The sequence below is a fragment of the Jaculus jaculus genome, chromosome 13, assembly GCF_020740685.1.
Source record: "Jaculus jaculus isolate mJacJac1 chromosome 13, mJacJac1.mat.Y.cur, whole genome shotgun sequence".
Taxonomy (NCBI): domain Eukaryota; kingdom Metazoa; phylum Chordata; class Mammalia; order Rodentia; family Dipodidae; genus Jaculus; species Jaculus jaculus.
The window spans coordinates 46739655-46754706 of NC_059114.1; the positions used below are offsets into that span (position 1 = coordinate 46739655).

Sequence of the window (15052 nt, forward strand, 5' to 3'; positions counted from 1 at the left end):
GCAGCAGACATTGCCAGGGCACCAAGGTTAGGAGGCTGATCATCAGTGCTGAGGGACCCCACTTAGAGCTGGCTGGACAGAAGGTCAGAGCCTCCATGACCTTGTCTGCTCACTTGCCTTCATGACTTGTAGCTTCACCGTGAGGTGTTGATACCAAGCCTAGAGTGGATGAGCAGTGATACCAACAGCAAGACCCCTGCCATCTCAGGCAAGCATGGTTCACTCTATCTTAGCATTTGGGTCATGAGGCATGGGGAAGGGGAACATTTCCCATCATTCTGGACCTGACACACTTGGGAACAGGGATGTCCTGGAAAATTACTCACCCAATGTTTAGATCATTGGCATCCCTATGGGATTCTTGCCATCACTTCCAGGGTGGTAGTCCTGGGGTTATACCAGGGTTTCTGAACTAGAGAACTTCCCCCAGGTCATCGGCAATGACAGGAGACTGAGTATGCCAAGCAAGTACTTTACCACTGACTTACATTCCCAGCCCTGTGTAGGATTCTTTTGTTTTTGTTTGCTTTTCAAGGTAGGGTTTCACTCTAGCTCAGGCTGACCTAGAATTCACTATGTAGTCTCAGGGTGGCCTCGAACTCATGGTGATCCTCCTACCTTTGCCTCCCTGGTGCTGGGATCAAAGGCGTGCGCCACCACGCCCAGTTCTGGCTAACCCCCCCCCCCAACCACCCGGAATAGTGCTAGGGATCAAACCTGAAATCTTATGTATGTCAGGCAAGCCCTCTCCCACTGAGCCACACTCCCCCAACTGATTTTGTGGAGACATTTCTGATAGCTATATTGCCACTAGTATATCTAATAGGCAGAGAATAGGTACACAGACAAAAAAAATGAAATGATTCCAAATGTCCATAGTGCTAAGCTAAGGATGAAAAACCCTAGGTTACAGCTTGGTAGGAACTTCTTTGACTCATTTGGGAGCTTGGAAGGTGGCAGGAAACATTCTGTATCCCCTACCACCACTACCACACATAGAGGTCAAGGCTCATCATCTCACCCACACGGAGAAAGAAGGCAGTCTGCCACTCTGGCTTCAAAGGCCCCTTGTGGCCTTAGGAATGTGGTGAGCTGGCTGCCTCCTTACCTACCCACACAACAACCTCTAGTGCCCATGATGAGGGGCCTGGCAAAGCATTGCTGCTGCTCATAGGGACTCACTCACCACCCCCACCCCAAGCCCATAAACTCTAAACAGCCTGACCCAGAAGATTTTTGGGCCTAAGGAAAAGGCTAGGGGCTGCTCTGCCCCTCCAAACCCACCCCTTAAGAGTTGGTTGGATGCTCTGGCCTCTTGGTTGTCTCCCTGCCCCCTCCTCCCATTTCTATTTAGGAGGCAGCCATGGTGGCTTAGCTCCTGTCTCTGGTTTCCTAGGGAGCTGTGCTGAAGCAGCCCAGCCTCCATGGGTCCATCTGTCAGGGAGGCTGTTCCGCCCCATCGATTGCTGTTCCCAAGGGGCTGTGCTGCTCGAGGGACCCAGTGTGGCCGCCAGATAGGAGGGAACCACACGGATAAGAGGCGGGGAGTGGGGCAGCTTGGCAGCAGGCAGAGCCAAGAGGGGCCGACACTACAGCAGGGAGGCACAAAGCTAGACAGGCAAGACATGTAGAAGGTAGTGAGGGAGCAGGTTGACTGGAATGACTTTAGAAGCCAGCTGGAAACTCTCAGGACTCAGTTTTGCCTTTGGACACACCAACTTCCCACTTGCAAAGACAGTAAGAACAATAGCTAACTTTTTTTTTTTTGAAGCAGGGTCTAGCTCTAGCCCAGACTGACCTGGAACTCACACTGTAGCCCCCCCAGTTGGCCTCGAACTCATGGTGTTCCTAGACTTCAGCCTCCTAAATGCTGGAATTAAAGGTGTGTGCCATCACACTAGGATGCCCTTCGTTTTTTTTTTTCGAGGCAGGGTCTCACTATAGCCCAGGCTGACTTAGAATTCACTATGTAGTCTCAGGGTGGCCTCGAACCTGTTGTGTTTTTATTTGCATTTGAGTTTTCCTGAATCTGCCTCCTAAATGCTGGGATTAAAGGTGTGGGCTGCCACCACAGCCAACCAATAGCTGACATTGAACACAACAGTGTACTTGGTCTAGTCAGGGGTTTCACACACCTCTTTGCATTTGAGTATTAAGCCCATTCAAAACAGGTGCTGTTACTCTTCAGCAGGATACTGAAGAGACACAGGCTGCAGCACTGTCAGTAACCACACAGAGGAGCTGGAGCTAGTCTCCAAGGCACTGGCAGCCTGGCCCCACTGGCTGTGCCCCAGCTCCAGACCAAGGAAGCCAGGTCTGAGAGGGAGGAGGCGGGTCTTGCCTGGCCAAAGGCCCTGCCCACCCGCCCTCCCGGGGAGTCACCGCTGCCTCCTCCCCTGGGCTGCGTGACATCTGCCCCGCTTCCCGGCCTCAGACAGCTGCCCAGAGCCACGTCAGCACTTCCACCAGGGAGTCTGGAAACTGGCTCTGGCCCTTGAGGAGAAAGGAGAAGAGCTGTCTGCCTGCCGGTCCCCAAAAGGATGGCTTTTACTGAGGGTGATCCACTCAGCTGAGCAGGGGCAGGGTCACATGACCTTGAGCTTTGGGCTTCTATAAACTTGTTTCCCCTGTTTTGGTATGCATGTACTGGGAGGAGACTTTAAGACCAGCAGGCAGAGGATCCAGACTAGACAGGGAGCATATATTCCTATGTAGCTGTTGTTCTGGGGATACCCAGGGGACCCAGAAACTCTCAACCAGTTGGGACCAAAGTGGTCATTTGGTAGGGCTCAGTGGGATGAGGTGGCAGGGTAGGAGATATCCGTATAGGGCCCATCTCTTCACACTGGCCAGCTGGGGCCAGAGATAACTAGCATAACTAGAGCCTCCCGGAAAATCATTAGCATGTGTTTGGGCCAGCAAAGTTGGCCCACAGGCGCCTCCGCCTGCCGGAAAAGGCCGCAGCCCAAGCCCCAGGCACAAACGCACACCTCCCCCCACCTACACCTCCCCCACCCAGAACCAACCAACTCAAACGGTGGGGACCCACCCCAGGCAAGGGTCGAACAGGCCAGCAAAGGGGGGGGGGGTCAGGGATGTCATTAAGGAAGGGGGGCTTCCTCTGAAAAGTGGGCGGTCCCGTCCACACTCCCACAATCCAGGCCTGCTCTTGGAGGTGTCTATGCTGGCGGCAGCCCAGGGAGTGTGTGGAAATGACACCGCCAGGGCGGCGGAGATCCCCCCTCCTGACATTGGCTGGAAAGTGGAGCAGCTCGTCAGGGACAATCAATGGCGATCGATCGCTAGTGAGGCGAGGGCGGATGGCGCGGGGGGAGGGGCAGCTAGGCTGGCAGGGGTGGGGGCACCCGTTGGTCGAGGTCAAAAAATACACAGATCTGCAAAAGGGCATCTCAGGGTCTCATGGACACACTGGTTCAGACACACATAATATGGGCCACCACACCACAAACTGGCAGACCCACAGTTATACTACTCCCCAGTCTCCAACACAAATGGCAACACAGGGTCAAATTGTCTGGTCTGCTTGGACACATGGCCGGACATACATAAGGACAAAATGATATACAATTTGCCACACTATCACACAACCAGTTCTCCACACATCAGGGCCTCACACCACCACTAGATACCTACCATTTTGCCAGGACTTAAAAGGAACCAGGCATTCCATTAACTGATCTCAACCACAACAGTGGGGTGTTATATATATACTCTGGGTTCACAATGGTGGCACCAAAGCAAAAAGTCACAGCCATATGTTCATCACCACAACCTCAAGTATTGTTAAATTAGGTCTTACTATTGCAGCATCACCATATGATCAAGAGCTCAAGTGGTATACAGTGGGGCCCCAACTGCCACAAGATGTACCCCAATTAAGTAAACAAAGTTGTTTCACAGCATCCAACCATAAAAAATGTGCTTCTCATGACAATGAGACCTATGGTGCTATCAGACTAGCATTGACAGATTCTTCTGACAGTACTGCAAAATGTTTCACATAAGCCCAGGTACTAGGTAAACAATCAACATGGGGTCTTAGGACTTCCTAGCACACCACCATTCACAAGAGCCCATTTTACAGCTTAACATTTCTCACTTCCAGTTTGGTTCATTCCTCTTTGGGAATATGACTGATCCCAGCAAAAAAACTAATTCCACCATTACATGTGGGAAACAACTCAAATATCACAAGCACAACTCACACAGTTGCACTCACCAATGTAACAGCCTCATTTTCACTTCTCCCAATACACAGCCTCCTGCCCCTCCTCAGGGGAGCAGGGTGTGCCTAAGTAGTTGGCTCTTAAGACCTTGGTCCAGGCAAACCATCTCTAACCTCTCACCAGATGCAACTCGTCTAGTACACAGCTATGGGCTTCACTTCTGCTTTACTTCCTCTACTCCCAACAACGTTTAGAACACAAAATACCTCCCTTCCAAAGGTCACCCACCTAGGGTCTCCCAAATAAGTTTCCTAAGGACAATACCCTCTCTCCATTCCTTCATTTTCCCCAAGAGAAAGAAGCATGAGTTAGTTACAAAGTCCATGGAAAAGCTCTCTCCCATAAGCATCCACAGACATAACTAATTTGATAAGGCCATTTTCCAAGTATTGCCTATATAATGTGCCCATTTTTTGGATGAGAAAATCAAAGGACAGTACATTAAGTACCCCAAATCCAAAGTAGTAAACAAGGCTGGTCCTAAATCTCAGTACCTGCCACTCCCAATCCTAATGGTACATGTATAGGAGATGGGGCATGATCTTCAGTCCCCTACTCATGGCTGGAGGAAAATCGTCCTCCTTTCTCCAAGCTACAGGAAAGCTGGCAAGATATGTCCATTTGCCTGCCTACCCTATTTGTGGATGTACTCTTACCTGCTGAGCAGGTGAGTGCTTCTCCCCTGTCAAAGGAACCCAGCCGGTCCCTTCATAAGCACTCCTGTACACCAATGCAGCTACAGCTGGGTATGGCTTCCTCCAATTCAGGCCTGGGCCCACCCCCAAACTTCTAGTACTCTCTTGAAACAAGGGAACTCCACATAAAGGTCAGGCCTAGAGTGACCAAAACATGATTTTTAGTATTTTTTGAGAATATGGGTGCACCAAGGCTTCTTGCCACTGCAAACAAACTCCAGGTGCATGTGTATCGAGCTTTACATGGATACTGGCGAATCAATCACAGGCAGTCAGGCTTTGTAAGCAAGTGCCTTTAACTGCTGGCTATCTCTCTATGCCTAAATCTCGAGTCCTACTACACACTGACCCAAAACCACCTTCCCTGACAAGAGGCTCTCCTTGACTAGGGTTTTGATCTAAGACAGAAACAGAAAGGATGCTGGCTAGGGTGGGTGTTACAACCACCCTTTCTTTCACTCATCCCTTTCCCTTCCTTTGCAGACAGGGTAGGAAACAGCTGAGTTAGACCTGTTCTCCTATGGCACCCTCAGCCATGGCTGGAGGTAAATTCTCCTCTTCCTTTCTCCAGGAGTTATTCAACAGGAGTAGCTACAAGAAGGCTGGCAAGACATGTCATTTGCCTGCCTACCCTATTTGTGGACGTACTCTCATGGGCCTGCTGAGCGCTTTTCCCCTGTCAAAGGAACCCAGCCTGTCTCCTCTAGGCTGCTGGGTATCCCAAAAGCTGGTTCTCAAAGTGGGACAGAATTCTAGCTTAGACAAATATCCAAGAAAGAAGTCCTATTGTCTGCACTTACTTCTCCGAACCCATGAGCATCCAGACACAATTTGATAAGGCCATTTCCCACCAAATATTGCCTATCCAATATGCCCATTTTTCTAGATGAGAAAAATCCTAAGATAGATATACAAAGTATCCTAAGTTTTATAACTGAAAAATTGTAGACCAGTGATTCAAACCCAGATCTAATTTCTGTTCTGCAAAGGTCAAAGATTCACTAAGGAATGTCACGCTCACAAGTTCCTGAACACACGGATGGCCCCTCCAGCACAGGCATGAGCACACACAGATTAGCCAACTGGAACTTGTCACTACATTCTCCATGGCTCCTTCTTCCAACAGACAGGGCCAGGCAGGGAGTCTACATTCCCAGGTTTCCGCCCTGACCCTGACCCGCCCCTTCCCCAACACAGCACACATTCCTCTGGTGGCAGGCGATAACCAGCCCCCCAGGGGAGGTCTGGAGGACAGCAAGGCATTCTGGGGGCCAGGATGCTTCTCAAGGCTAAGCCCATTTTATTACCTGTCTAGCATTGTAGCAAAGCAAGTCAGCTTTTCCTACAGGTAGTCCCTACCTTCTAGTCTAACTTAACCAAGGCATCCCTCTTTATTCCAGGGACTTTCTTGGGTCCAGTTTCCTTTGGAGACAACATTCCTCATATGGTTAAGAACTAAAGCAGTACTTAAGAGACCCCAAGGACTCTCTCCCTAGAAAAACATTGTGGAAGAGGCAACAGAAAGATTATAAGAGCCAGCCAGGCTTGGTGGCTCATGCCATTAATCTCACCACTTGGGAGGCAGAGGTAGTTCGAGGCCACCCTGAGACTACATAGTGAACTCCAGGTCAGCCTGGGCTACAGTGAAACCCTAACTCGAAAAAACAAAACAAAATTAAGAGCCAAGAATTGGGAAAAAGTGGTTTGGAATGCTGTCTTCTGGACGTGGCCATTGCATTCACGACTTTGCATAGCAGCTGTCATTACCTGTACCAGACCTAAACAGTATTGGACCCATCAACACTTTGTCATGGATAATGGAGGAGGGCAAAACAGCAAAATAAAAGAGGGAGTAGGGGCTGGAGAGATGGCTCAGCAGTTAAGGCACTGGTTTACAAAGTCTGATGGCTGACGAAGCCAGATGCACAAAGTGGCCCATGCATCAAGTTTGTTTGTGGTGGCAAGAGTCCCTGGTGTGTCCACTCTCTCTCTCCTTGCAAATAAAAAAGAAAAAGCACTAGTTGCAAAGAAGGGGTTCAGGATGGGGAAGGACAAAAGGAATCGAAAGGGATTGTGATCAAATACATTATGTACATGTATGAAAATTTGCCAATAAACAAGGGGGGGGGGAAATGCCTGGTATGGCATACCTCTAATCCCAGCACTGGCTGAGAGGCATAAGTAGGGGGGATCACTGTGAGTTAAAGGCCAGCCTGCGACTAGAGTGACTTCCAGGTCAAATTGGGTTAGAGTAAGATCCCACCTGAGGGGGAAAAGAAAATCCCTCCCTACAGTTGAGTATGCACCAACAGCCCCCCAGTCAGCTTCCCCATCTAGGGGTAGTGGTGGTTGTCACAAATATTTGTATATCCAGATGGCCAGGCCTAAGAATTCTCCATGAAGAGGCAGCTGGCTTCCGGGTGGTGGCCCTGGAGGCTCACAGCTGTTGACTGGAAGACTATGGAATTTGGAAGCCCCAAGCACAAGATAGACTGAAAGAGACAAGAACATCACCCAAGGCCAATTCTTAGGACTTTAAGAGCTATGCCATGGCTAAGACATGTAGGTGGGTAGGCAAGAAAGACTGGATTAGTTGGGGGAGGATTGTCGCTTTTTGGGAAAATTCAACAGTAGACACCAGAAATGTAGATCCCCTTGCTAACATGAAGCAGTGGGCTTGTTTTTGCTTCCATGTAACTTGCAGCCCAGTGAGCAAAGGCTTTTGTGTCCATAATACTGAGCCTGTTTACACACAGGCATATGTCTAAATAGCAATAGGGAAGGGAGAGCAGCTTGGTATCTAGTATCCTCTAGTAGAACTTGGGTTGGAATACGTAACTAACCTGTTCCTTTGCTATAAGGGTTTCTGGCTGATTAATCCAGACACTAGGCCGTCTGGTTTCAGACACACTACACAAAATCCAAGCCCAAAAGAAGTCTCTCCATCCAAGGAAAGCCCCTCTCTGGTTCTGTCCATGCAGACTTACTGACCTCACATTTTAGTTTTTAAGGCTATGTGTCACCACTGCCCTCTGCTGGCCACCTCAGGACTAGCAACTATAAAGAAATATGCTTTCATCACACTGAAATGTAATCATTTCACCAATCAGCTGCCTACAGTGTCAGGAGTTAATAGGAGCCACAACAAATAAAAATAAAACTAGGTATGTTTGTCAGGGCAATTCTGGCTCCCACCACCATATAAACACAACTTCAAAATTATCCTAGAAGTTGAACCCAGGCTCATGGCACACCTACTTCATAACTTATTATGCACTACAACCACCCCACATCCCTTCTTCTGTGTTCTTGCCTTGTTTGGGCCAAAAAGGGCTGAGCTAAGCTGGAGCCATCTTTCTAGAAAGCAACTTTACTGGGGTCTGGGGCAGTCATATTTCCATAGTTGTGAAAAGGTAATAGCTCCCCCCACCCAGGAAGGGTCTCATTCTAGTCCAGGCTGACTCACTCTGTAGTCCATCTGGCCTTGAATGCACAGTGATCCTACCTCTACATCCTCAGCTACATGGCGAGTTTGAGGTCACACTGGCCTACATGGGACACTATCTTAAAATAAACATAAGTAAATAAATATTGAAGATTTAAGCCAGGAACAGTATTGTCTGTAATTCCAAACCTCAAGCAAAAGGCTGAGGTAGGAAGCCTTCAGATGACAAACTCAAGAAAAGCCTGGGCAAGCAACGTGAAACTCTTAACTCAAAATTAAAGGACTGAAGAGATGGCTTAGTGGTTAAGGCATTTGCCTTTGAAGCCTAAGGATCTAGGTTTGATTCCCTAGCTCCCATGTATACCAGATGCACAGTGTGGCATATGAGTCTGGAGTTTGTTGCAGTAGCTAGAGGTCCTGGAACATCCATTCTGTCTGCCTCACTCTAATGAACAAAACAAACACACATTTCAAGTTTTTTTTTTTTTTCTTATTTGTTTTTCTGAGGTGTACCCAGGCTGACCTGGAATTCATTATGTAGTCTCTAGATGGCCTCAAATTTATGACACTCCTCTTACCACTGCCTGGGATTGAAGGTGTGCACCACCATGCCCAGCTACACTTCCCAAGTTTTGTTGAGTACTTCTGTTAGAAAGTTTGAGTAGAAGGATCTTGAAAAGTAGACCAGGTCAGAAGAAAGCAGTGCCTTCAGGGAACAGTAGTATACATTCACCAAGGCTGCTGCTGGTTCCCCTGTATGGCATCATAGGAGACCCAACACAAGTGATCAGCCTTACTTTTAGAGTACATGTAGAAGAAGAACCCAGCCTTGCAGAAACCTATTTTAGAAATAATTTATACAGGAGATTAAAAAACAACAAAAACCTACTCAAGGATTATTAAACTGTTGTATTGGTGCCAAGATATTCATTTATGTGTGTGGTATTGGAGATGGAATACAGGGCTTCATGAATACAGGTAACACTAGAATACTGAGCTATAAAAGTGAGTAATTTCATGGCAGGCATGGTGGCGCAGCACACCATTAATCCTAGCACTCGGGAGGCAGAGGTAGGAGGATAGCAGAGTTCAAGGCCAGCCTGAGACTACATAATGAATTCCAACTCAGCTTGGGCAAGAGAAAAAAAAGTGAATAATCTTGAAAGAAAAGTCACCTGGTGGCACACTCCTTTGAGGGAGGTAAGGATGGCTGTAAATTTGAGGCCTTGAAATCCAATCCCCCTCAAAAAGTGATCATGAGTCAAAATTTCTAACTTTGCACCAACTAGACAAGGAGTAATCAGTGTGAAGAGGAAAGGAATTGCTGATAGTGTTGTTAGACAGCAACTGAGGTTAAAGGCCTTAAAAGCTTTACTAAGTTCAAGCAGAGCTTTCTAACTTATGTTAAGTAAGGTAAAATATGGCTACAATAAATTGGCCTAGAAATATTGTGACAATTCTGAGTACTAGCCACTTCAAACAGCCTCAGCTAAGTAAGGTTATACTGCTAGAGGAAAATTTTTTTGGTGCTTTTTTTTTTTTTTTTTTTTGAGGTAGGGTCTCACTGTAGCCCAGGCTGACTGGGATTCACTATGGAGTCTCAGGGTGGCCTCGAACTCACAGCAATCCTCCTACCTCTGCCTCCCGAGTGCTGGGATTAAAGGTGTGCACCACCATGCCCAGCTAGTGTAAAGTACTTTTAAATATTTTTATTTATTTATTTATTTGACACAGATAGGTAAGAGTGAGAATGGGCGTGCCAGGGCCTCCAGCCACTGAAAACAAACTCCAGACACATGCGCCCCCCTTATGCATCTGGCTTACATGGGTTCTAGGGAATTGAGCCTCGAACCAAGGTCCTTAGGCTTCATAGGCAAGCATTTAACCACTAAGCCATCTCTCTAGCCCCGGCCTCAAGTTCTTGATATGTCTGTCTTAAATGCTGGGATTACAGGCATACAGCAGCACACCAAGCCCAGACAAAGACTATTCGAGAGGGCTCCTGTGGGGTAAACAGGATTAAGTGCATGCACAACACAATGGAATTGGGACCATAATCCAGGAGCACCCACACAAGGCCTTTTCATGGCTGCACACAGTCCAACTTCACTACATTCATATCTAGCAAAATAGCTCATCATTTGAAAGAAAGACTATTTCAAAAGGGAAACAGATTCTTGCATACTAGTTAAAGGTTATAAAGATGCTCAAGAGTATGCATGCTTACCCTTAAATCCCCACTTGAACAACATTAATGACAGTAAACAAAAAGCAAGAACAGATTGAAGTTCTATTAACTCTAACTGGTAGGTATTAAGGAAGACAATGCCTGAGTTCACCTTAATTACAAATAAGAGACAGTTTATAGTAATTTCAAAAATTTTGTGTGTGTGTGTATTTTTTTGAGGTAGGGTCTCACTGTAGCCCAGGCTGACCTGGAATTTACTATGTATGAACTCAAAGTAACCCTACTGCCTCTTCCTCCCCTGTGCTGGGATTCAAGGGATGTGACACCATGCCCAGCTAGTAATTCCAATTTTAATTTAGAAATAACCCATTTCTTCCAACAACCAAGCTAAAGCTCAAAATAATTTTGAGATGGATGGAGAGATGGCCTATCATGCACAACCTAACCATCTGGGTTCAACCCCCTAGCAGCCACATAAAATGGCACATGCATCTGGAGTTTGACTGTAGTGCCTAGAGGCCCTGATGTGCCCATTCTCTCTCTCTCTGCTTGCATGTAAATAAAAAAAAAAAATTTAGAGAAAAAGAAATTTCTTAGGAAGTGGAATTGTAAATCGAGAGGAAGTATTTCTATGCCTGGGTCACTACAGCAAAAGGGTCCTATCCTTTTACCCACAAACTTTCCTCCTTCTTCCCACTACTACTGCCCTTTCAATATTTTGTTTGAGAGGCAACTAGAAATTAGCAGGTAAAACTAAGAGCATAGAAATATCTTATTCAGTTTTACCAAGACATTCTAAACCACTATTAACAAAGAAACCTCTTGAAAGCATTACATTACTGGGATAAAACAAAGTTGTACCTGAGAATCATAGGAACTCCGCTAAAAAGCTGCAAGATCCTATGTGAGAATCACCAAGTGGCTTTTTTTTCTTTTAGTAGAAAGGTAGCTTTCCTCACTTCATTCCGGACAAATTATCTGCACACAACTGGACCAAACATACTCCACATTTCAGGGGGGAAGACCAAACTTCACATTGTAACCATCCAAATATTTCAGTGGATACTTGGCACACCAAAATGACAGCTTTTTTTTTTTGTCCTTGAAGTAGGGTCTCACTCCAGCCCATGCTGACCTTGAAATCACAGTGATCCTACTTCTGCCTCCACACCTGGCAGATGACAACTTTTACTTAGCACAAAATACTTAACAGTTACTGTTTGAAAAATATCCACATTATGACCTAATAAATGCTAATAAACTGGCTTCTAAGATGAGAGATAAATTAATAAAGAGCTTTTAGGCTGGGCATAGTGGCGCACACTTTTTAAAAAAAGACTTTTGCATTTGCCCTTTTTACTTTATTTTGGTGGCGGGAATGGGCGTGCTAGGGCCTCCAGCCACCACAAACCACTCCAGATGCATGCCCCACCTTGTGCATCTGGCTAATGTGTGTCTTGGGGAATTGAACATGGGTCCTTTGCAGGTGAACGTCTTAACCGTTAAGCCATCCCTCCAGCCTGTGGTGCAAGCTCTTAATACCAGCAGTCAGGAGATAGATAAGAGGATCACCCTGAGCTCAAAGCCACCCTGAGACAACACAGTGAATTCCAGGTCAGCCTGGGCTAGAGCAAGACCCTACCATGAAAAACAACAAAAAGAGCTTTCAGGATCTGTGCAATTGACCCAAAGTAAATAGCGAATAGTAAAATCAAAAACTGATGAATTCTGGCTGGGCTGTAGTTCAATGGCAAAGGACTTGACTACTACTGTGGGCATGCACACACACATGCAACTTAATTTCTACCTGCCAATCATGCTATGACTACAAGATGACTGTAATTACAATACAACTTTAAATCTTTTCCCCACAACTGATAAGTCAAACCTTATCTGGCAGGAAAGGGAATGTTATATTAACATTCTTGAAATGCTTCTAGTAGGTAAAAAAGCAGAACTTTAAGAGCGTTTTAGCTGGCAAATTCTGAGATGGAGGAACAGTTAACACTAAGAGATGAGGCAAGGTGAGCAAGTTTAAAACCAAAAGCAGTGGACATTTATTCCTCAGTTTTGTGCAAGAGTGTAAAGATGCAGTTTTAAGAACCTTGATGGCTAGTGAGCATCAGCCATGGCTTTCAGGCTGGCCTGGTTTACAATAACTAGATTAAGAAAAAGGAGGTGAGGGATGTAACTTTCAAGTTTGAACTACATTTTACTTGAGTAAAGGAAGACTTCAAAAAGCCACATACAGTACAATTTAAAACTGGATGAACATATTGAATGTTAGTGCAAAGTAACTATGTAGACTTTCCAATACAAGATTGTGCTCATGTTTCTCAGGTTTGGTCAATGTTAGTCTTTCTTAAGTACAACCAGAGCTTAACTTGCCTTTGTTTTAAGGGAATGCCACAAGGTTTCGGTGAAATGCAGTTTAGTTTCATAACAAAGCAAATTTATTCAGTTTAACAGTCATGTTCCTGGAATGGTGCACATAAGTTTCATGAACATGTCTTTAAAAGCTTGTGCCTCTACCTTGTTCAATTAAATTACCTTTACGATATCTTTTTTTAAAACTATAAACTGAAATTGTTTCATGATTTTAGAATGCAACCAATGTAAACAAAAACATTTCAAGGGTGCAGAAAAATCCACCACTAATCTCAGCTAGACAAAAATCTTAAAATCAAAAAACCTATTCACACAAAATTATATGTAATGACTGTAGTAATCAGTTTATTACACAGATTAATCATTCTTGAACGTACAAGCTCCAGAGGAGCAACTGGGTCTTTAAATATACACAAGTATTTCCATCAAATGAATTTTCACCCTTACATCCAAACAGACCTAAAGCAGTTAAAAACATAAGAAAAATAAGAGCTATTAGCTATGTATTAACTGAGAAACCACATACAAACCAAAAAATTATGGAGAGAAAGAGGCTTAAAGGAGTTGAAGGGATAGGGAGATGTAAAAGAGTTGGGAACAAGGCCCATCACACTTTTATGTACTAATAGCTCCAATTCACTTAAATGTTGACCAGTTAAACGTAAGATTATAAAATACAGGATGTGGGTAGAGTTTACTCTAGTTGGTCATAACTTTCATCTAAGTTGTAGGTCTTTCGGGATGAAATGGATACAGAAATAGCTTCATGTTCTTCAACCTTGCTTTTTTATAATTGTTTTGAGATTAGATGTAATCCACTTAAAATAAAATCTCCTACAGGTCAGTGGTCCTTTTCACCCAACCAAGCACATAACATGTACCCACTACCCCTTACACCTTGCTGTTATCCAAATTTAAATCAATAAGGAAAGCTTTTAGTCTCACAACTAGGTTACGCTTGGAGAACTGGCTTCTCACACACACACTTCTCTGCTAGGAGGCAATGTTGGTACAGAAGTACAGTATTTCTAGTTTGTTGTTCCAAGTATGTACAACACGCAGCACTGCTGTATCAGGTAAACATGTGCACAGGGGAAGATGAGGCGTGGGCTCATAGAAAGCAGTCAAATGGAAATCAAAAGGACTTTGTCTTTCAGAGTTCCCCTATCTTTATTTGTAGAGGTTATCCAATAATTTCTTTAATTACATCGCATACTTCTGAGTCCATTCCCGAGCTATTCTGTTGTACCTGTGCACACAAAGAGAAGCTTGGCTTAACACAGTGAGGAATCAGTAAGCAACAGATTTCATTCATCATTCCATCTAGTAATTTAAGGGTATTAACTTCAAGGACATTCAAGCAAAGCCATCTTTCTACTTCTAATTTCTTTCAAGCCCCCACCCCCCACCCCCAGTAGGCTCTTGCTCTAGCCCAGGCTAACCTGAAATTCAGTCTATAGTCTCAGGTTGGCCTTGAAATCGCAGCGATCCTCCTACCTCTGCCTTCCAACTCTGGGTTTAAAGGCATGTGCCACCATGCAAAGCACCAGCTGGCTTTTCTGGACATCAATGAAACAACTTTTTCTTCTAGACTTACCTCAAAATTTGTTGGACAAAAATGAATGCTCCAAAAGAATATTTTACTAGTAAAATAAGCAGAGCAAAAGTTTTTCTAAGTGTACTAACAAAGGAATGGAGGAAGCCAGATAAAAGTGTCACATAGCTGTAATCCTAGGTACAGGCAGAAAGACTGGGAGTTCAATAACATCCTCGGCTACATGGTAACTCTGAAGTAAGTTTGGGTTATAAGAACCTGTCTCACACACACAAAAAAAAGCCAGACGAGATGGCATGTCTTTGATCCCAGCACTTGGAGGCAGAGGTAGGAGGATCTCTGTGCGCTCAAGGCCACTCTGAGACTACATATATATTCCAGATCAGCCTGGACCAGAGTGAAACCCTACCTTAACCACCCCCCCAAAAAGAAAAAAAACAGGAAGAAAGGGCAGATTTTAAGAGCCACAGAGTGGGTAGGAATATCCTGAGGCACGGTCCCCAGCTATCACAATTGGTCTGATGTGTTCATGAA

The 15052-nt window shown here is 45.3% G+C and overlaps 1 protein-coding gene across 2 annotated transcripts in view; it reads right to left on the reverse strand.

Annotated features, from left to right (window-relative positions):
• Window positions 1–13005: 13005 nt before the first annotated feature.
• Ube2d2 (ubiquitin conjugating enzyme E2 D2) overlaps window positions 13006–15052 on the reverse strand; it is a 43705-nt gene continuing 41658 nt past the window's right edge. For both annotated transcript variants that reach the window (XM_045132878.1, XM_004652433.2), the window contains exon 7: window positions 13006–14212. In XM_045132878.1, coding sequence (XP_044988813.1) covers window positions 14167–14212 — 46 coding nt within the window. In that variant the 3' untranslated portion in view covers window positions 13006–14166. The remainder of the gene's footprint in view (window positions 14213–15052) is intronic.